At 45.0% G+C, this 21,031-nt stretch overlaps 1 protein-coding gene and 1 pseudogene across 1 annotated transcript in view; one reads left to right on the top strand and one right to left on the bottom strand.

Moving 5' to 3' along the window:
• The first annotated feature begins 17 nt into the window (after positions 1 to 17).
• Positions 18 to 21,031, top strand: part of RNF115 (ring finger protein 115) — a 64,144-nt gene continuing 43,130 nt past the window's right edge. Inside the window, exon 1 of the mRNA XM_040999175.1 lies at positions 18 to 385. Within this exon, the coding sequence (XP_040855109.1) occupies positions 284 to 385 (102 nt within the window). The 5' untranslated portion in view covers positions 18 to 283. The remainder of the gene's footprint in view (positions 386 to 21,031) is intronic.
• LOC121168680 lies at positions 11,322 to 19,432 on the bottom strand (annotated as a pseudogene).

The raw sequence follows: 21,031 nt of genomic DNA, 5'->3' as shown, positions 1-21,031 counted from the left end.
AGGACTGGTCGCGGGCTGTGGGAACGAGCCGGCTGGCTGGAGGGCGGGCCTGGCGGGCGGGCCGCGGGGGCCGGACGCGCCTTCCTGCGCTCCTGGGAGCCGGAGGCGGGACTCGAGGGCTCCGTCCGCGCCGCCCGCCTCTCCGGGCCCGGCGGACTCACGTGACCGAGGCGGGCTGTGGAACGGCGGGCCGCGCCGAGGCGGCGACCGCAGTCCGGGACGTAGCGGCCTGGTGAGGGACGGACGGCTTGGCCCTGTCGGACAGCCGCGGCGGAGGAGAAACATGGCGGAGGCTTCGGCGGCCGGGGCGGACGCGGGCGCCACCGTAGCCGCGCACCGGTTTTTCTGCCACTTTTGCAAGGGCGAGGTCAGCCCTAAACTACCGGTAAGAAGCCCCGAGCCCTCTGCGCCGGGGACCTGCTCAGCTTCCTGGCCCCGATATTCCGGAATTGGGTCCTAAGCCTCCCTGTGTACACCTGCCTCCTCTGACGTCGGTCACCCGAGTGCCTGCCCTGTACCCGAGCACCCAAGCTTCCTCGAACCCCTGCCTCCCATCCCCCCCAGCGTCACGACCCTGGCCCCCCGCATTCCAGCCCTGCCCTCGTTCCCTCTCCACCTGCTCCTCATTCCCTAACCCTGCCTACCTGTCGTCCTCTTTGTGTGTGTCCCTTAGCCAAGTTCTCCCCTGACAACTTTCCCCTTGTGTGCCCTCCTCACCTTGTCTACTCCTCCCGGTGACACCCCCTCCCCCAGTACGCTTTCCGCTGCTGCTTCTCGCCTTCTCTTGCTTTCCTTTTCCACTTTTTTTTTTTCCCACCAGATCCTCTTCCCCCACCCCCCTCAACCTTAGTGGAGCAGAATAGCGGACGGCTGAGGCTGGCCCCTCTTCGGCCGCCCCTGGGGAGGGGACAGGAAGCACCAGACAGGTTTGGCAGTTACCTGGGGAGAGGAGGTTTTGCCCCCCTCGTGGGGTGTTTGTGAAAGTGAAAACAGCTCTGTGCTAATGACTTGCAGACTACCAGCGCGTCTCTCTCGCTGGAAATGGCTTTGGGATTGAGGCAAGACGTACTGCTGGAACTTAGTGCACCCTTGCCGAGTGCCCTCCACCCCCACCCCCTTTACTGAAGAGGAAGATCCAGGACAGATGTTGGGATGGCTTCCTCTGACATCACACTGGTTGCTTTTGCCACTTACTGCCAGACTCTCAGCCCCCTATAGAAATAGTGTTATGGTTTGTAAAGAAAATGCTTCGGCTGCAACCTAGCCAGCCCCCGTGCCCCAGATCCAGAAGCTGTTTTTAGGTTGGGTTCTAATTACGGCGGGGAGACCCTGCAGGTGAGTTGCCTTTAAATAGTCGTGGTGGTTCTTTTCCTTGCTTGCGGAAGTGTCCGGGTGCAGTGTGGAACATCTCATGCAGTCTTGAAGTCCTGCTGACATGTGTCCCTGTCTCTTCTTTCTTGGAAAACACTATGGACTCCAGTGAGTGCGCGTTTGATAGCCCTTTCACCTAACAGTCCCCGCCCCAGACTCCCGGCGGCGTTTGCTTTCCTCTAGTTGCCTCATTCCCCTACTGCATAATCATTCCCCTACTGCTTAGTGTTGCCTGTTGATTTTGATGTGCTTCTCTGCAGTTTTTGGCATATTTCAGTGTTGGGAAGAGGAGGTGCCTCCCCGCCCCCACCCGCAGGCTACATCAGAGCCTCCAGGATTCTCCGACTACAGAGAGGGACTCTGGAACTCAGGCAGTGTGTGTGTGACCAGTGGCATGTGGTTCACCCGTGTGCCCTATTGAACCGGAGCCTTAGCTCTGCCTATCTCTAAGTGGCTGTTCGCTGTTTTGCCATCAAAAGCAAGGAGACTTGGTTTTAATTTCCATGGCTTATTATATCTTTTCTTCTTGTTTACCCATCTTGGAAGGGATACTTTGAAAAGGTTTTTTAGATGTTTTTCTGGGCTTTAGTAAGTTGCCGGAAGAAATTCTGAGTGTTTGTAGTCTGATTTGTTAATTTTTGAGCCTTGTTTGTCAGTTGAGGGACAATTGAATATAACCAGGTGTTTCTTATACACAAATGGTGTTTTCTGCTGGCTGTCGTAGGGGTGACATGGAGGAATATGTAGTTGTTACTTTAAAGGGCCTCAGAGTTTCTTTGGGAAGAACAGACATAGAAGTGGCCCCTTAGTCTGCAGCGGTCTGTTGTAAGGAATGAGGCACCAGGAGGTGATTTTTGTCATCCTGTGAGCATCACGGTGTATTTAATCACGGTGTAGCTGGGTGACAGGGTTATGAGACCACCATTGTGCATATGATCTGTTATTCGCTAAAATGTTGTTACATGGAGCATGGCTGGCAAGTGGTTGAGGATGGACAATGCTCTTGTGACTTGAGAATTCAGAGAGAGGGCACTCACGTTGTGGAGCAGCAGGGTAAGCCACTGCCTGCCCTAACAGTTGGTTTGAGACTTACCGTTCCACTACTGAGCAGCCTTCTTGCTAACGTGCCTGAGAAGGCAGTACAAAGTGGTCCAAGTATTTACCCCTTGCCACTCCTGTGGAAGACGCAGATGGAATTCCTGACTTCAGACTAGTTCATCCTGGATGGTGTGGCCATTTAGGGAATGAATCAGGTGATGGAAGATTTCTCTTCTCCCTGTCTCTCCCTCTTTCTGTCACTGCATTTTAAATGAACGAATGAATGAATGAATAAATAAATAAGATGTTGGAGAGGGGTATGGTGGTATTATTGTGGTCATCCAAAGTGTGGCAGACAATGTGGGATTTAAATTGAGTCTTAAGGCCCGCTGAGGTAGCCTAGCAGCTAAAATCCTTGCCTTGCACACACCAGTATCCTATGTTGGCATTGGCTTGTGTCCCGGCTGCCCCATTTCCCATCCAGCTCTCTGCTTGTAGGCTGGGAAAGCAGTTGAGGACGGCCCAATTCCTTGGGATCACGTACCCGCATGGGAGACCTGGAAGAGGCTCTGGTCTCCTGGCTTTGGATCAGCACAGCTCTTGCAGTCACTTGGGGAGTGCACCATCGGATGGAAGTTCTTTCTCTCTGTATCTCCTCTGTATATCTGACTTTCCAATAAAAATAAATGATTTTTTAAAAAAATTGAGTCTTGAAGTCTAGATAGAATTCAGACTGAGAATACCAAAGATTGGGAGGCAGAAAAATGAAGGGAAAAGGATTTAGTAAATTTTTTAATAGATAAGTGAACTTCTATATATCATGTTTGTGTTGTATATTTATATATACATTGTGGAGTGGCTAAATCAAGCTACTTAATGTATCCATTAGCTCATAAGCATCATTTTTTAAAAAGATGTATTTTTTTAAAAGATTTATTTGTTTTTATTGCAAAGTCAGTTATACAGAGAGAAGGAGAGACAGAAAGGAAGATCTTCCGTCCGATGATTCACTCCCCAAGTGACCCTAACGGTCGATGGTTGGTATTGCGCCGATCCGAAGCCGGGAGCCAGGAGCTCTTCTGGGTCTCCCACACGGGTGCAGGGTCCCAAGGCTTTGGGCCGTTCTTGACTGCTTTCCCAGGCCACAAGCAGGGAGCTGAATGGGAAGCGGGGTGGCCAGGATTAGAACCGGCGCCCATATGGGATCCTGGTGTGTTCCAGGTGAGGACTTTAGCCGCTAGGCCACGCTGCTGGGCCCAGATGTATTTATTTTTATTGATAAGTCAGATTTACAGAGAGAAGGACATACAGAGAGACGGATCTTCCATCTGCTGGTTCACTCCCCAAGTGACCATAATGGCTAGAGCTGAGCCGATCCCAAGGCAGAAGGCAGAAGCGTCTTCTGGGCCTCCATTTTGGGTGCAGGATCCCAAAACCTGCTCTCCCAGGCCACAGGCAGGGAACTGGATGAGAAATGGAGCAACTAGGATACAAACCGGCCCCCACCTGGGATCCTGGCAATTGCAAGGTGAGGACTTCAGCCACTAGGCTACCATGCTGGGTCCACGAGCATCTTTGTTTTTTTGTGTGTGTGATGAGAACTCTTAAACTCTACTGTCTTAACAATATTAAAAAATACAATATCTTATTATATGTGGTTGTCATGTACAATAGTGAATCATTGCTGTTAGGCACTTTAGGGAAAAGGCACAGTGAGGTCAGGATTAGGTGAGTCAGTGAGTTTGGTCTTGTTTCATGGTCATTGTTATATACTTAATCTCATAAGAAAGAACAGGTTAGTAAATGGTTGGTTCAGTGCAAATCTATCTCTGCTACTGAAAAACCAGTTCTAACATTGATAAATTACTAATATCTCTGTGTACATACATGCATACACAAACACCAATGTTATTTCAATTTTTTTTTGTTGTTGTTTATTTTCGTTTTATTTGAAAGAGGGGCAGAAAGAGGAATAATAGATGGGTGGGCAAGGAGAGATCGTCCATCTTCTAATTTATTTCCCAAATGCCCAAAACTGCCATAACTGGATCAGACTAATGCTGGGGATCTGGCATCCTCTGTGGGTCTGCTAGGTGGGTGCCAGGGACCCCAGAACTTGGCTCCTCACCTATTGCCTCTCAGGATATACCTTACCAGGAAGGTAGAATTCGAAGTGGAGCTGGGGGGCCCTGTGAGGTAGCCTAATGGCTAAAGTTCTTCCCCTGCATGCCAATTTGTATCCTAGCTGCTCCGCTTTCCATCTAGCTCCCTGTTTGTCACCTGGGAAAGCAGGTGTGGGAGACCTGGAAGAGTCTTCTGGCTCCTGGCTTTGGATTTGCTCAGTTCTGATTGTTGCGGTTATTGGGGAGTGAACCAGCAGATGGAAGATCTTCTTCCCTGTTTCTCCTTCTCTTTGTAAATCTGACTTTCCAATAAAAATAAATACATCTTAAAAAAAAAAAACAAGTGAAGCTGGGAGTGCCTCTAGGTACCCCGCTCTGGGCTGAGCGTTCCAAGTGCTGTGCATAGTGCATGATGTGGGAGATGGTCTCCCTGTAAGCCCAGAGCGTGATGCAGGCATGCATCGTTTTTCCAATTTGTTGACTGCTATGGAAAATCTGGGTGTGTTTCTCAGGATAGCCAGGCCCAGTTTGCCATGAATGAAGGTTTTCTTCGTCTCATTTTAGTTTGTGTCTGAAGAGGATTCTAATTCTTGTGTGATAGTTAGATATTAGCAGCTCTCACTCGTGAGTATAATCTTCCCCACCAAACATCAAACATCAGAGATGGGGTGCTGTGCTTACCCGAGTTTTCTTTTTTTAATTAAAAAAAAAAACTTTAATCAGAGACAGGAAGAGGGAAGAGAATGAATGGAGGAAGGGAGAGAGTGAGAGAAAAAAAAAAGAATGAGTAGGGAGAGATAGAGAAACAGTAGGGGAGAGACAGAAGAAAAGGCTAGAGAGAGGCGTGTGAGAGCTCCCTGTGTCCCTGGGCCACCACGGGATCTGCAGTAACGGAGCTGCATTCAGGAACTAGAGCCGGGAATCGAACCCACGCACTCGGGTGTCATGGATGCCTGTGGTGTCTTCACTGTGGTGCTGAGCTGAAGTGGATGGTTTTTTTTTTTTTAAAGATTTATTTATTTTTATTGGAAAGGCAGATCAGATTTATGAAGAGAAAGAGGGACAGACAGAAAGATCTTCCACCCCCTGGTTCACTCCCCAAATGGCCACAATGGCTGGCCAGAGCTGAGGTGATTCGAAGCCAGGGGCCAGGAGCTTCTTCTGGGTCTGCCACGTGGGTGCAAGGTTCCAAGGCTTTGGGCCATCCTGCTTTCCCAGGACGCAAGCAGGGAGCTGGATGGGAAGTGGAGCAGCCAGGACACAAACTAGGACCTTTTTGAGTCCCCAGCATTTGTAGGGAGAGGGTTTAGCCGTTGAACCATCATGCCAGGCTTGCCAAAGTGTTTTAATCAGCTGTACTTGTTTCATGTACTTAGTAGGGAGAACTGCTTCAGAGCTCTTCTTCCCTTGCCGGTTTATTCACTCTGATGCAGAGCTGTACATGCTCAGTGGGCCTAGCGCACAGCATGTTACTCTCTCATTTCTTCTCCCTGCCCTAGGGTTACAGCACTTGTGGATACATTTGGGTAAACAAGAATTTGCTCAAACTCTTAACTACCCATAGGTTTTGTGTATCATTTCTCTTGTCCTTTTACTTTGAATGATTCATGGGTCCAGCTAACTCTAATGTCGGTATCAGAAGGAATAGTTTTGTTTCTAGCTTCCAGAAGATATGCTATGATGCTTGGTGCCAAAAAGGGCAGACCCTGTGTGGGCTGAGTTCATTGGCTCTGGTGCAGTAACACTCCCACTGCTCCTCCTGACCCTCCTGTCTTCGCTTCAGAGGAGAGAGAGCCTTTGTTTGGATTTTCCCAGATAAGAGCACACGAAGAAATGAGAAATCAGGAAGAGGATTTAAAAGTAAAAATATATCTGCTTGACTTTAAGAATCTCTATTCTAAGTGAATATGGATTTGGAAATTCCCTTGTCTTACTAAAAGATTTTCTGAGGTGGAACTGAGGCACAGTGCAAAATATCAAAATATCACAGAGAGGTACTTAAGTAACAGTAACAATATTATTGATGAACTAGGGGCAACAGTTTAGCAACTGTCATTGCTTTCCATTATAGCAATTGCATATAAAACAGTTTTTTAAAATTGTTTTTAAGTAGTGACAATGTTTGAGTTCTTTATCTAAAAGGTTACAGTGGTAAAATACAGGTGTTGCCATATAAAACTTGAAATACAGTGTCAGGGCCTTCGCAGTGGCATATCACGCTAATCCTCCGCCTGCATCACCAGCGTCCCATATGGTCGCTGGTTTGAAATCCAGCTGCTCCATTTCTGACCCAGCTTCCGTTAATGGTCTGGGTAAACAGGAGAGGATCGCCCAATTCCTTAGGCCCCAGCACCCACGTGAGAGAACCCGAAGCTCCTGGCTCCCAGCTTCAGACTGACTCAGCTCTGACTGTTACAACCATTTGGAGAGTGAACCTCAATTTAAAATAAAAAAAAATTTTTTTAAGAAGTAAAGTATCAGTAATTGTACTGTCTGCAAGATCTAGCATAAGAAATAGGTATTCATATGGTAGAAGGGTAATCCAAGCCTTGACATTTTACTGATAAATAGATTTCTATATTGGGGGCATTTGTGGGACTTTTTCAGTATCAGGAAGTTAAAAAAAATCATAAACTCACTACAGATGAAATTCCCCATTTTTCTGTGGGGAAGTTCCAACTGAATGCAAATGCTTTGTGTTTCTTTATGTTTAGTTGGCTCTGGATGACCTGTGCGTGTGTTTAGGAAGTGAATCCTGCAGTCTGAGGCAGCCACGTCATAGCAGCAGCCTTTGCTCACTGCCTTGCGGTCCGTCTCCTCAGCCGTGGTAGTGAGCAACAGGGCAGGCAGTGCGGGGCAGCGAGTCAGGCTGGCATTTGGGATCCCACGTCGCAGATGTCTTTCTGGTATTGAGTCCCACCTCCAGTTTTTTTTTTTTTTTTGGAAAGTTTATTTAAAAGGTGAGGAAGTCACAGACATACTGAGGGATAGGATGGGCAGAGAGGGGAAAGGTGGGAGAGAAATGATTCCACTTGGATCTTGTGCCTACAGTGAGAGACAGAGAGCCCCTCGTGAGCCTGGAAAGGGACTAGTTACTTGAAAGCACCCCAAGTCCCAGGAGAGGAGGGACGTCCTGGGTAAAGGGACATTTGATTGGCAAGCAGGCAGACTTAGGTAGGTACGGCTATCAATTGGTGAATCTAAGCTCTACCTGCCTTCCCGTATCATTCCCTAAGAGATTTACCATCCCAATTCTTTTTTTTTTTTAAGATTTATTTAATTTTTATTGGAAAGTCAGATTTACAGAGAAAAGGAGAAACGGAAAGATCTTCCATCTGCAGATTCATTCCCTGAATGGCTGTAAGTGCTGGAGCAGAGCAGACTTTAAAACCAGGCTCAGGAGCTTCTTCCAAATCTCCCACATGGGTGCTGAGTCCCAAGGCTTTGAGCCATCCTCCACTGCTTTTCCATGTGACAAGCAGGAAACTGCATGGGAAGTGGAACAACAAGGACATGAACTGGTGCCTACATGGGATCCCAGCATATACAAAGTGAGGACTTAGCCACTAGGCTACCTCACCAGGCCCATACCACTCCAGTGGTTTTTTTTTTTTATTATTTATTTTATATTTTATTGAAAAGTAAGATATATGGATAGGAGGATAGACAGAGAGGAAGATCTGCTGTCCACTGATTCACTCCCCAGGTGGCCGCAATGGCTGGAGCTGAACAGATCTAAAGCCAGGAGCCAGGAGCTTTTTATGGGTCTCCCTTGCAGGTGCAGGTTCGTAAGGCTTTGGGCCATCCTTGACTGCTTTCCCAGGCCACAAGCAGGGAGCTGGACGGGAAGCAGGGCTGCTGAGACACAAACTAGTGCCCATATTGGGTCCTGGTATGCACAAGGCAGGGACTTTAACTGCTAGGCTACCTCAACTGGCCCACCACCCCAATTTTTAAGGGTTGCTGAAGTATATAGATTCTTCTCATCTTCTATAACGAATTCGTGCTGATTAGGGGGGTATAGGCCTTGCCTGTCCCGGGTTTGGAAACTTCTCCCAGTCTGATCTGATGGCTCCATCTCATGACCAGGCTAGTCTCGTTAGCACCAGAGACTCTGTCCCCTGCATCATTATTGCCACTCTGAGAAGTTAAGGGCCTTTTTCGTCTTTTAAAGTGACATCCAAGGACCTCAGCTGGTCCAGAACAGGCCAACTCATCCTTCATTTACAGCTGGGTGTGATCCTCTGCCTTCACAGGAGTTAGCATAGGAGGGGACTCAACATAGACTGTGTGTTCTAATGCCAGGACACCCTGCTCTCTAGTGCCTGAAATTGGAGATCCTTTCCTGCCTGGACCAACTGGAAATGAAAGCCCAAGTTTCTTGGTGACAGCAAAGGCCATCAGGTGGGGGTAGCCCTTCCTCGGCCCTGGCTTAGTATGGGTGCATGCTGTGAGTCCGACGGCATAGAACCCTTAGGCCCCTGGCCTTCTGTCCCAGTCCAGAGCAGTGTTGCACATTGGATGTAGTCTGCCCTGAAGCCATCAGGCACTGCCAAAGGCCGCCAGTGCCCTTTCGACTCTCAAAACCTTGGCCTTGGGCACCAGGCCTATCATGGTGTGCCGCAGGTATGGCCTGACTTGGACTTGTGAGGCCCTTGGTTTGCCACTCCCAGACCTGTGCTTTGGCTCACGGTCGGTACAGTCTGTCTAGGACCCCAGCATCAGAAGCTTGGGCTGCTGCTCCCAGATGCATTGGTCTGCTAGAGGTTTGACCTAGGAGTCTGATGTCCAATTCTGGCCTGCCGCTTCCAGATGTGTTGATGTGCTGTGGATGTGACTCGCCTAGGACTTGATGGGTTCCTGGCCTGCCTGCTGTCAGATCAGTTTGTTGGTGCACTGAAGGTGTGGCCTGCCTAGATCCTGTGCCATGTCCACTTTTTTTTTTAAGATTTATTTATTTATTGGAAAGTTAGATGTACAGGGAGGAGAGACAGAGAGGAAGATCTTCCGTCCAATGATTCACTCCCCAAGTGAGCGCAACAGCCGATGATGGTATGCCGATCCGAAACCAGGAGCCAGGAACCTCCTCCGGGTATCCCACATGGGTGCAGGGTGCCAAGGCCTTGGGCTGTCCACGACTGCTTTCCCAGGCCACAAGCAGGGAGCGGATGGGAAGTGGAGCCGCCGGGACCAGAACTGGCGCCCGTAAGGGATCCCAGTGCGTTCAAGGCAGGAACCTTAGACGCCAGGCCACGCCACCGGGCCCACCATGTCCACTTCTAATCCATCTTCCTGCTAATGTGCTTGGGATGCAATGGATGATGCATCCCAAATACTTGGGTTCCTATCAACCCTTTAGCAGATCAGATGGAATTCTTGGCTTCTGGCTTCAACCTGACACAGAACTGGCTGTTGTGGGCATTTTAGGAATGAGCCAATGAACCAGAGGTTGGAAAATCTGTTTTCTTATGTATGTGTGTGTGTGTGTGTGTGTGTGAGAGAGAGAGAGAGAGAGAGAGAGAGAGAGAGAATATCTACCTTCCAAATGAATTAAAACAAATTAAAAATATAATGAACAATAGGGAAGATCTAATGTAGAGCAGTGGTTTCAGTTGGAGGCAGTTTTTTTCTTTCTCCAGGGAACATTTGACAGTGTAGACATTTATGATGGTCACAGATGCAGGATGGAGTTCGTGTCAGCTAGTGGGTAGCTAGTGGGTAGAGGCTGGAGATGCTGCTGAAGATTGTTTTGCTCATGATGGTCCTGCTTCCCTCCCAAGATAAGGAGTTACTGGGCTCAAGAGGCCAAACATGCTAACGTTGAGAAACCCTGGTAGGCATAAAAGGATAGATCGATGTCTTCTTGCACTACTGGTACTTAGGGTTTTGTTTTCTAATTTTGAGACTATGATGAGACTTTTCAGTAAGATAATTGAGACTGCATAATTTTAGCCACAGCTCTAAAGGGAGGGATTGTTTAGAGTAGAGGCCAGCGCTTTGCAGTGGTTAGTGGCTATTGTCAGTCTGTTACAGCAGTGGCTGGATTACTTTCTCTCCTTGTGGTTACTGAGACCAGAGAAATTGGTTTACTCCTCTCAAGTTACACATGGTAGGTCAACTTGTAAAAGAAAAGTATCCGAATTTTTTGTCAAACTGGGAATTGAGGTAGTAGCAGTTAAGGTAATTTATTAAGATAGCTGGAAATTCCAGTTTGAAAACAAAACAAAAAGTAGACAAGAAGCTTGACTTAGTTTTTCTGTAGTATACTTTAGCATGTTTTATTTTCTGGTCTCTAAGGAGAGTTTGTGCTTAAATTGTAGTTCTTTGCACTCTTGGTCAGGAGCGTGGATTGAAGCCATCAGTCCTTGTTCTGATATCAACTCTTCATGGAGCTGAATAATCTTACCCTCTTTAATTTATCTCACTGTAAAATTGTACTTATTGGAAGCTTGAATGAGCATTCAGATGCTTGAAGCCAATACTCTTGATTAGAGGCAGGACAAGAATGAGTGATCCTTATCTGAGGAGAAAGAGGGTCTTTTGTAAGTTGGTGTATTTCAGGCTTCTTTATTTAAATTGAAGTCATGGGATTAGAATCACGAATGTCATTTAGCTTCATTTTCCCTCCAACCCGTGTCCCCCTAAAAACTCATTACCCCACCCCCTCCAGTTCCTGCCTTAGTGAATGACGAACCTGATCCCAAAGCCCCAGTTGCAGACTTTGCCTAGCCTTTCCCCTGACCTCTGCCCCCCCCCCCCCCCCATTGCTGGGAGAGAAGGGCCGGCAGCTCAGTTTGAATGTGTAGGGGAGCCCAGAGCAGCAGTAGGCTCTGGGGGGAAGGCTCTCCCTGTGGTGAAGTGAGGGCTGCCATAGTCTGGGATAACAAAGTAGGCCCCCAGAGCCAGAGGAAGAGAGACACTGGGAAGGGCGATCTGGCAGCTTCAAACCCCTCAGATCCTCTTGTTGGGAGTAGTCGCTGCTTGATGGTTCTTCTCAAGCCCCAGCTGCTGGGCGAAGTGGCTGACCTGCTGCAGCAAGGGTTTCAGGCACTGCAGGAACATGTTCTCCAGATCGCCTCTCATTCAGGTCCCAATACTGGTTTGTTTTCTCTTTCTGGCCTGCAATGGGGTCTTAGGCTTTGCAAATCTCTTAGTTTCCTCCATCCACTTCTGCAGCAGTGACCACAGCTTATACATGTTCTTGAAGCTGAGGTGCAGGGGCTCAAATTGGCAGTTGATTGGCTGAACATCGTTCCAGAGAGAAACCCCAGGGTGAGCCCCACACCCCGCATCAGCCTGAATGTACCAAGAGTGAGCCTTTTTTTTTTTTTTTTTTTTGCTTCAGAAGCTTGGCAAACTGCTCGAGTTCTTTTTGGAGATCTTTGATGTCCTGAGACTTCTCAGGGTTTTGCTCCAGCTTCTGCTCCTCCACCTTCATGGCACTGGGGGAGGTCCCCTTGCAGATAGATGCTCCCGGTGCCGGCTCCTGCCTCGCCCTGGAGCTGAGAGGCCTCCAGGCCGTCTTTAGGCTCAAGGTCATGATGAGCTCTAGCACGCAGTGCTTGATGGCTCTGTAGAATTCTGGGGGTCAACCAGAAAACCCCCATAGCTCCAAACCCGGCCCAACTCTCAAGTCTGAAGGCGGGCCCACCAGGAGGGCCTTCGGAGCTCCAGATCACCTAGCCTTGGCTCCGACAATCCCAGTCCATTGCTGCCGCCGCCCAGAGGGAGTGGGAAGGCAAAGTCTGAAGTTAGGTGTCCTGCCTTGGGGAATGGGGAGGCCAGGTGAAATGAGGAGAAATAGGCTCTGTAGCCTACTGAAGCCAATTTTATTATTTTTCACAGAAGAGTTTAAGTTAGGTGCTGAGGATTTTTCTTTTTTTTCTTTTTTTTTTTTTTTTTTGAGGATTTTTCTTTAAAAAGACTTCCTTTTGAACTGTTAGTATGTCAAAGTTTCTCTTTTTTTAAGATTGATTTATTTGAAAGTCAGTATTCTAGAGATGTTGGTGTTGCAGGTGGTAGCTTTACCCACTGGGCCAGCCCCAGTGTTTGAGGTCTGTAGATGTGTTTATGCCAGGTTGAAGTGTGTTGGATCTGGTGAGTTTAACCAGGCATGCTTCTCTTGTATCATGACTATGCTGTTCAGCTCATTGCTACATCATAGCTTAGGCCCAAGAGTTTTTTAGTCTCTACTAATTGCTGAAATAATGTCTCTCAAGTGTAGGGGCAAATTCAATGAGGGAACTTGTTTTAGTGCTATACTGGCATTTAGTTTTGACATATAGCCAGTTTTAGATGGATAGATCCACAATTTCCAATTTTTTTTTTAATAAGGTTAGCAGTATATCATATCTGTCTCAACCTGAAACTCTGAGCTCTGAAAGTATATCTGTTTCTGTTTCAGTTTCTGAGTGTGGTAGAGACTGGATGTTTTTGAGGCCACCCACACATTCTGTATCTGTAAACTGTACCCCTTTGAAATAGTTTTGTGTTTGATTACAGCATTAAATAACAAATACTTCTGGATTATGCAGTAACAATAGTAGTTCATTTGCCTTCATTCAACAGTTTTATTGGTACCTTTAATATTCCAGGAGTTGTTCTAAGTATTTGGACTGTATTCATGAAGAAGTAAACCAATTGATAAAATGCTGGGAAAAATGAGTATGGAATTAACATTCATATGTTGTTCTTGTTTTGCTTTGTTTAAAAAGCAATATTTGAAAGGCAGGATGATACAGAGGGAGAGATGGAAGGGGAATCTTTCATCCACTGGTTTATTCCCCAAAACCAAACCACTTGCAACAGCCACGGTTGGGCTAGGCTAAAGCCGAGGACTGGGGACTCCATCTGGGTCTTCTCTGTGGGTGCAAAGATCCCAAGTATCCCAGCCATCATCTGTTGCCTCGCAGGAGGCTAGATCAGAAGTACAGAATAGCCAGGACTCCTACCTGGGGTGTTGGCATCCCAGGCAGGGCTTACCTCACTGCGACACAGTGCCCTCGTTTATTTCTTTATAGTTATTTGAGAGGGAGAGACAAAGACAGAGGTCCCATCTTCTGGTTCACTCCCTAGATGCCTGTAGCAGCTGGGCTTGGACTGGGGCTGAAGCTCAGAGTGGGGAGCTCAGTCCACATCAAGTAACCGGGTGATCCCTTACTGCTGTGTCCCAGGGTCTTCGTTGACAGAGAGCTGGAGTCAGGAACCTGGTAGGGAGCTCCAATCCAGGGGCTCGTACTTGGAACATAGATGTCTTTTTTTTTTCTTTTTTTTTTTTTAAGATTTATGCATTCTTATTGGGAAGTCAGATATACAGAGAGGGTGAGAGACAGAAAAATCTTCCGTCCACTGATTCCATCCCCAAGTGGCCACAACGGCTAGAGGTAGCTTGACTGAAAAAATTAACTTTCTTGTTCTTTTGAAGACTTGAAAATTAAAATGGATACTTTGACCCGGTATAATTTTCTTTTTAGAGCCATTTTGTAAATATTTTGCTTTGGGGTTGCTTTTCTTTTTATCCTGTTCAGTTAACTCATACTGTTTACTTATGTATTTTATATGAAAGCAGAGAAGACTTCAAAGGGATGAAAAAATATCTGTTTACTGATTCACTCCCCAGATGCCAACAACAGCCTGGGCTGGGTCAGGTCAAAGTCAAGAGCCAAGTCCTCAGTCCACAGCTTTATGTAGATGGCAGGGATCCAGGACCTTGAGCCATCACTTGTTGACTTCTAGGGTGTGCATGGGTAGCAGGAAGTTGAGCCCGATACTCTAATAGGGGATGGCTGTGTTCCCAGCAGTGTCCTTACCCTTGGGCCACATACTGGCTCCAGACTTAATGTTTTCTTACTCTGTGAGATAGTCAGTGGCTACTTTTTTGTTTTGTTTTGTTTTTGTTACATTGCGTTATGTGACACGGTTGTAGGCACTGGGATTTCCCCTCCCCCAACCCTTCCCCTATGGTGGATTCCTCCAACTTGCTGCATTGCCACAGTTCAAGTTCAGTTGGGGTTCTTTCATTGCAAGCATATACCAAGCATAGAGTCCAGCATCTTATGTCCAGATAAGTTCAACCGCTTCTTGTGGAGACCATCTCTGGTCTGAAGGTAGAGCCTGCAGAGTGTCATCCTGATCAATCAAAGCCCCAACATAACATCAGCAACAATCCACAACATTTTGGAATTAGTGGACATAGTATTGAGTAACCAACAGTGGCTACTTTTGAACAACTGTTATTATGTGATTTTTCTGACTGAATGTCCCTGCTGGGAAGGGGATGGAATGGTACTTGGGAAATTCTCTTGTCACTTTTGATAGCAGATCAATACTAGAATTCCAAGCGATATTTGTATTTGAAACTCTGGAGTATATCAGAGGTTCTGGATTGCAAAAGCGGACAATACTAAATATGTTTGGCATAAAGCTCTGTTCTTGGGCCCGGCGGCGTGGCCTAGTAGCTAAGGTCCTCGCCTTGAACACGCCAGGATCCCATATGGGCGCTGGTTCTAATCCAGGCAGCCCTGCTTCCCATCCAGCTCCCTGCTTGTGGCCTGGGAAAGCAGACAAGAACGGCCCAAAGCCTTGGGACCCTGCACCTGCGTGGGAGACCCGGAAGAGGTTCTTGGTTCCCGGCTTCAAATCGGCATAGCACCGGCCGTTGTGCTCACTTGGGGAGTGAATCATTGGACGGAAGATCTTCCTCTCTGTCTCTCCTCCTCTCTGTATATCTGACTTTGTAATAAAAATAAATAAATCTTTTAAAAAATGCTCTGTTCTTTAGTTCATGTAATAACTGCACCTTTATTTCAGTCTAACCTGAAAGTAGGAAAGTGAATTTTACTTCTCATCTATTATTATCTATTATAACACGCACCAGAGCAGAAGGTGTGCTATGGATCACTTGCCATTTTATGTCTTTGCCAGGTTATTCTGCTTCCTTTTTCCTTTTGTAATATGTGCAAGAAAAAAAAAAAAGCAGCGTTAAATAAATCTTCCCCATCTGTGTATGTTGTTTGAGGTTTTTTTTCTCATAATTCTTAGCTGGAAGTAGGATGTTTGGTGTAGCAGTTAGAATGCTGCTTAGGACACACAGCATCTGGTATTAAGTGCCTGAGTTTGAATCCTAGTGCTGCTTCTGCTCCTGCTCCTGAGAGGCAGCAGCTGATGGGCTGAGTGAGTCCCTACCACTCAGATGAGCCCCAGATTGAGTTTCAGGTTCCTGACTTTAACTTGACCCAGCCCCAGCGGTGGCAGGCATTTGGGGATCCAAGTAGCAAATGGAAGATACTGCTTTCTCTCCATTTCAAATAATGTGAAAACAAATAAAACTTAACAAATTATTGCAGTTAGATTTTTACCTAGAAAATTTGACTTCTTGTCTATCTGAACAAGCTTATAGCGTCTAACACTTTGTCTTGTGACCTAATTTTCTGCCCCATACACAATGAGCTAAAAGAAGGTCGATGATTATACTCTCTTGGAGTCCCTGATAATGTCAGTGTTCAATTCAGGGCTTGGAATGAAGGAACAAGATGATGAGGATTGAAAATGTTGCTATTCTTAGAGAGATATAAATCAAGGCAGATTTATTGGCCTGGAACTGAATCACATCTTTTCAACAGTGTTTAATTTATATGTATAGTTAGCATTGTATGTAGAACCGAAACTGTCCTCATGGTGTCTTTTTTGGTAAACGGGGTTTATTTCTGAGGAGTAAGTGGAGAATTGCTTAAGTCTTCTTGAGCTTGGAAAATTAATTCCAAAATACTTAAACCACAGAGTTTTCTCTTCCTTTTAGATTAGAGCCTGACCATGTGGATGCAAGAGGCATCTTGTTTTCCTGAAGGAGAGTTGAGGGAGAGCAGTGATAGAGAAGAGCATTTGTGCTCTGGAAACAGGTTTCCAAAGATAGCGTGTATCAGGGACAGAACTCGGGAGTTCTGTTGTTCTTTGTTTAGGGGTTCATCTGATGCTTCTGAAAAGGGAGGGAGTGTAAACTTGACTGGAGAAGGGATATTGATGGGGATTATGGAATCAGTTTCTAGAAGGCAGGGCCTTTGACATAGAGATTGATGTTGAATGAAATTAAGGGTATGATGCATACTGGGAACATTTTGTGTTCCTAATCCTAATTAAAGCTTTCTGAACTGTTTTGCCATGCGACAGTCAAATAGGATATAAACATTAGGATGTGACAGTAGCTCTGTCAGATTTGGAAGAAAATAGGCTTATTTTGTTTTAGATAAATTAAAAAGTGAGCATTTAAAATTGTAAAGTAGATGTAGAAAAGCAGAGCTATGGAATTAGGAAATTTTAAAAATTGCATTTGATGAACAGAATCAATATTGGATACAATTTTTTCTTTTTAATCTTCTGTCCGATGATTTACACCCCAAGTGACTGTAACTGCCAATCTTGTGCCGATCCGAAGCCAGGAGCCCAGATTCTCCTCCATGTCTCCCACACGGGTGCAAGGTCCCAAGGCTTTGGGCCGTCCTGGACTGCTTTTCTAAGCCACAAGCAGGGAGCTGGATGGGAAACAGGGCTGCTGGGATTAGAACTGGCGCCCATATGGGATCCTGGCATGTGCAAGGCGAGGACTTTAGCCACTACGATGCTACACTGCGTCCCCAACAGATACTGCTTTTTAAATTTTCAGAATACTGCACGCCTAGCAGCAAAAGTCCTCACCTTGTATGTGCTGGAGTCCCTTCTCTGTCTCTCCTCCTCCCTCTATATATCTGACTTTGCAATAAAAATAAGTAAATGTAAAAAAATTTTTGTTTCAGAATGCTGTGTCAGTGTTTTTGAATGATACTAAAAGTCAAGGAATGGGTGTAGGGAGGAATGTGGAGGAGAGAAAGATTACGTTTGGCTCCTGTTGATTACTTCTTGTAATAAGTGAAGTGAGAAAGAATTAATATGAAAAGTTGGTTATTCATATATATTTATAACCAACTTTTCATATTAATTTATATATATATATAAATTATTTATATTTATATATATTATATATATTATTATTATATATAATATAATATAATATATAATTATATAATTATAATTATAATATATAAGCTATATAATATATAATAATAATATAAGGAAATATATATTATAGCTTATAATATATAAGCTATATAATATATAATAATAATATAAGGAAAGCTCCCTGCCTGTGGCCTGGGAAAGCAGTCGAGGACGGCCCAAAGCTTTGGGACCCTGCACCCGTGTGGGAGACCCAGAAGAGGCTCCTGGCTTCGGATCGGCATAGTATCGGCCCGTTGCGCTCACTTGGGGAGTGAATCATTGGACAGAAGATCTTCCTCTCTGTCTCTCCTCTCTGTATATCCGCCTTTCCAATTAAAAAATAATAAAAATAAATCTTTAAAAAAAAGAAAGATATGGAGTTTGAATTTTACACTTGTTCTTAGCCAAAGGCCGAGACGTGACTGGAGTTTGAATTTTAAAAAGGCCAATATTTAAAGTTCATTTTACTGATTACTCAGAAATTAATGGCTTCAAACAACGATTTGTTGTTACTCTTCATATTTCTGTTGGTTGATATTGTCTGATTGGTTGGTTCTCACTTTATGATCTTTCATGTGGATATAGTCACGTGGTGTCTGCATATAGTGCCATGTGAATGAATAGGCTGAAACTAGATTTAAAAAATTTTGACTATTGATTTTGTTGTTGTTGTTGTTGTTTTACAGGTTTTGTTTATTTAAGAGACAGAGTTACCTAGGAAGGGAGGGAGGGAGGTGGGACTGGGTAGAGAGAGAGAGCGACAGACATTTTGATCGGGTGGTTTACTCCCTGAGTGACTGCAATGGCCAGGACTGGGCTGGGCTGTCTCCCATGTCAGAGGCCCAAGGCCTTGGGTGGACCATCCTCTGCTACTTTCCCAGGCAGGGAAGCTGGATCGGAAGTGGAGCAGGTGGGACTGCCAGTTCTGTAGCTCGTGGCTTAACTCATGGTGTCACTGCACTGGCTCACCACTGTTTTCTTTCTTTCTTTCTTTTTTTTAATTTATTTTTATTTTCCTTTTTTTTTTCCATTTTTTATTTAGTTAGGGTAAAAAGGTTGAAGGGCTACGGGAAAGTGGGTAAGACTATTATTTTTCCCATATTGTTTCCTTCATGATTAAAGGGGAGTATTAAGGGAGAAAGCCCATTCAATTTCCCACCCTCCCCAGTTCCCGGATGTAGGGTATGCTCTGAGGTTCTTGCTCCAGCTCACCACTGTTTTCTAATGTTTTAGTGCCCTTCAGTATTTCTATTCTCTGTGCATCACAGTAACCTGGGCTTATAGTGTCTACTTAGAGTTCCAAGAATTAGGAAGCAGAAGCTGCTTGGTAGTTATGGACTCGAACTGGCATAATGCTCTGTGTGTTAAAGGAGTCCAGGGCTTCCCAGATTCAAAGGGGTGGAGAAATAGACTGTTCCTTAAAAGGAGCCAAAAGACACATTAAAGGATCTGTGGATTAGAAGATTTGTTTGAAGCAAATGTTTGAAAAGTTATCTGCCACAGACAATTTTTCTTGTAAAATAGCAATAGCATTCACCTCACACAGAGGTAAGAGAAATATTACAGTGTCCAGTATATCGTGTTAAGTAACTATAGTAGTTTCCCCCTTTAATTCTCAAATACAGTAAGTTATTTTTTATTTTTACTTTTACTTTGAATGGTCATAGTTTAATGCAGTTTGGTTAACAGTTTCTTGACCTGAATGTATTTCTCTGATTCTTGTAACTTAAAAATGAGACAACAAACCTCATCATGGAAAATATGAAGTACATCTTAGTAGAGAGACTACCACATTACAGGTGTACAGAAAATTACATGATCATAGCATTTGATGCAGAATATATGTTGATAAGGTTCAGTACCTTTTTCATGGTAAAAACACTCAAACTAGTAATAGGAGACTACTACCTCTATACAATAAAATCCAAATTTGAAAAGCTCACAGTACATATCGTACCCAATGATAGAATATTGAACTTTTCCCTCTTAAGGAACAGAGTAAAGATGCCTGCTCTTGCCATTAGATGTAGTATTGAAGTCCTAGCCTATACAATTGGGCGTGAAAAAGAAGTAAAAGTCATCTAAAACACGCACACAAAGTGACTTAAAGGTTCAATGCAATCCCTATCAGAATCCCAGCAATTTTTTTGTGTGAAAATAAGATTTTAAAAAATTCATGTAAATTTCAAAGGTCCCTGGATGTCTAGAATAATTTTGAAGAAGAGAAATAAGGATAGAGAGCTCATACTTCACAATCAAAATATATTACAAAACTACAGAAATAAAATAGGACTAGCAGCAGGCACACATAGACCTACAGAGTTGAGTAGAGAACCCTGAAATAAACCCTCACATGTAGTCAGATGATCTTCAACAAGGGTGCCAAGAACACTCTGTTGGGCAAGGACAGTCTGCAGCAAATGGCCTTGGGAAAACTTGATCTCTACCTGCATGGCAGTGAGCTTAGATCATTATTCTATATCATACACGAAAGTTTACTCAAAAAGATTAAAGACCTCGACAAAAGACACAAAACTATAGAACCCCTGAAGGAAAAGCTTAATGGCTTTGAATTGGGCAGTTATTTCTTGAATACACCACCAGAAGTTCAGAGAAAACAAAACTGGACAAGTAGAGCAATGTCAAGGTTAAAACTTTTATTTTATTTATTTATTTATTTTTTAAAGATTCATTTTATTTTTATTGGAAAGGCGGATATACAGAGAGGAGAGACAGAAAGGAAGACCCTCCGTCCGATGATTCACTCCCCAAGTGAGCGCAGGGTGCAGGGTCCCAAAGCTTTGGGCTGTCCTTGACTGCTTTCCTGGGCCACGAGCAGGGAGCTGGATGGGAAGTGGGGCCACCGGGATCAGAACCAGTGCCCACATGGGATCCCGGGTGTGCAAGGCGAGGACCTCAACCACTGCGCCATTGCGCTGGTCCCCAAGGTTAAAACTTTTAGTCATCCACGAATGTAATCAGTGTGAAGACTTGGTGCACGGCGCCGATAATGACACGCGTGGACCCTGACTGAAGGTCAAAAGCCGAAGTTTATTAGTGGCATCATACTTTATACACTGAGGGTTATGTTGGTTAAGAGAGGAGGTATTGAACTTAGCAACAAAACCCATCAACTGTTTCCATACTCTTGTTTGGAACTCCTTTTGTTTTGTCTATTCTACCAAGTGTTCTCATTCACATGTGATCCACTCGACTGTTCTCATACAGATTATATCCATCAGTTATACAAAAGGTAGCCATTCGGTTGTTCTCATGCAAATATTATCCAACCAACTGTAATCCTTGCTTGCTGACCCTCTAGGGTCACAATGTCCTCCTACAACAAATGATATCTAATTAATTGTCCTCCTACAACAGCCTATGATGGGAATAAGGGAAGATATCTGCATACCATGTATCTGATTATAACTCAACAGAAAATTAAATATTTGGATATAAAATAGACAAAT

This window comes from Ochotona curzoniae, unplaced genomic scaffold (genome assembly GCF_017591425.1).
Source record: "Ochotona curzoniae isolate NIBS_2020 unplaced genomic scaffold, NIBS_Ocur_1.0 scaffold_1037, whole genome shotgun sequence".
Lineage (NCBI taxonomy): Eukaryota > Metazoa > Chordata > Mammalia > Lagomorpha > Ochotonidae > Ochotona > Ochotona curzoniae.
This window is presented reverse-complemented; position numbering and strand designations above follow the sequence as displayed.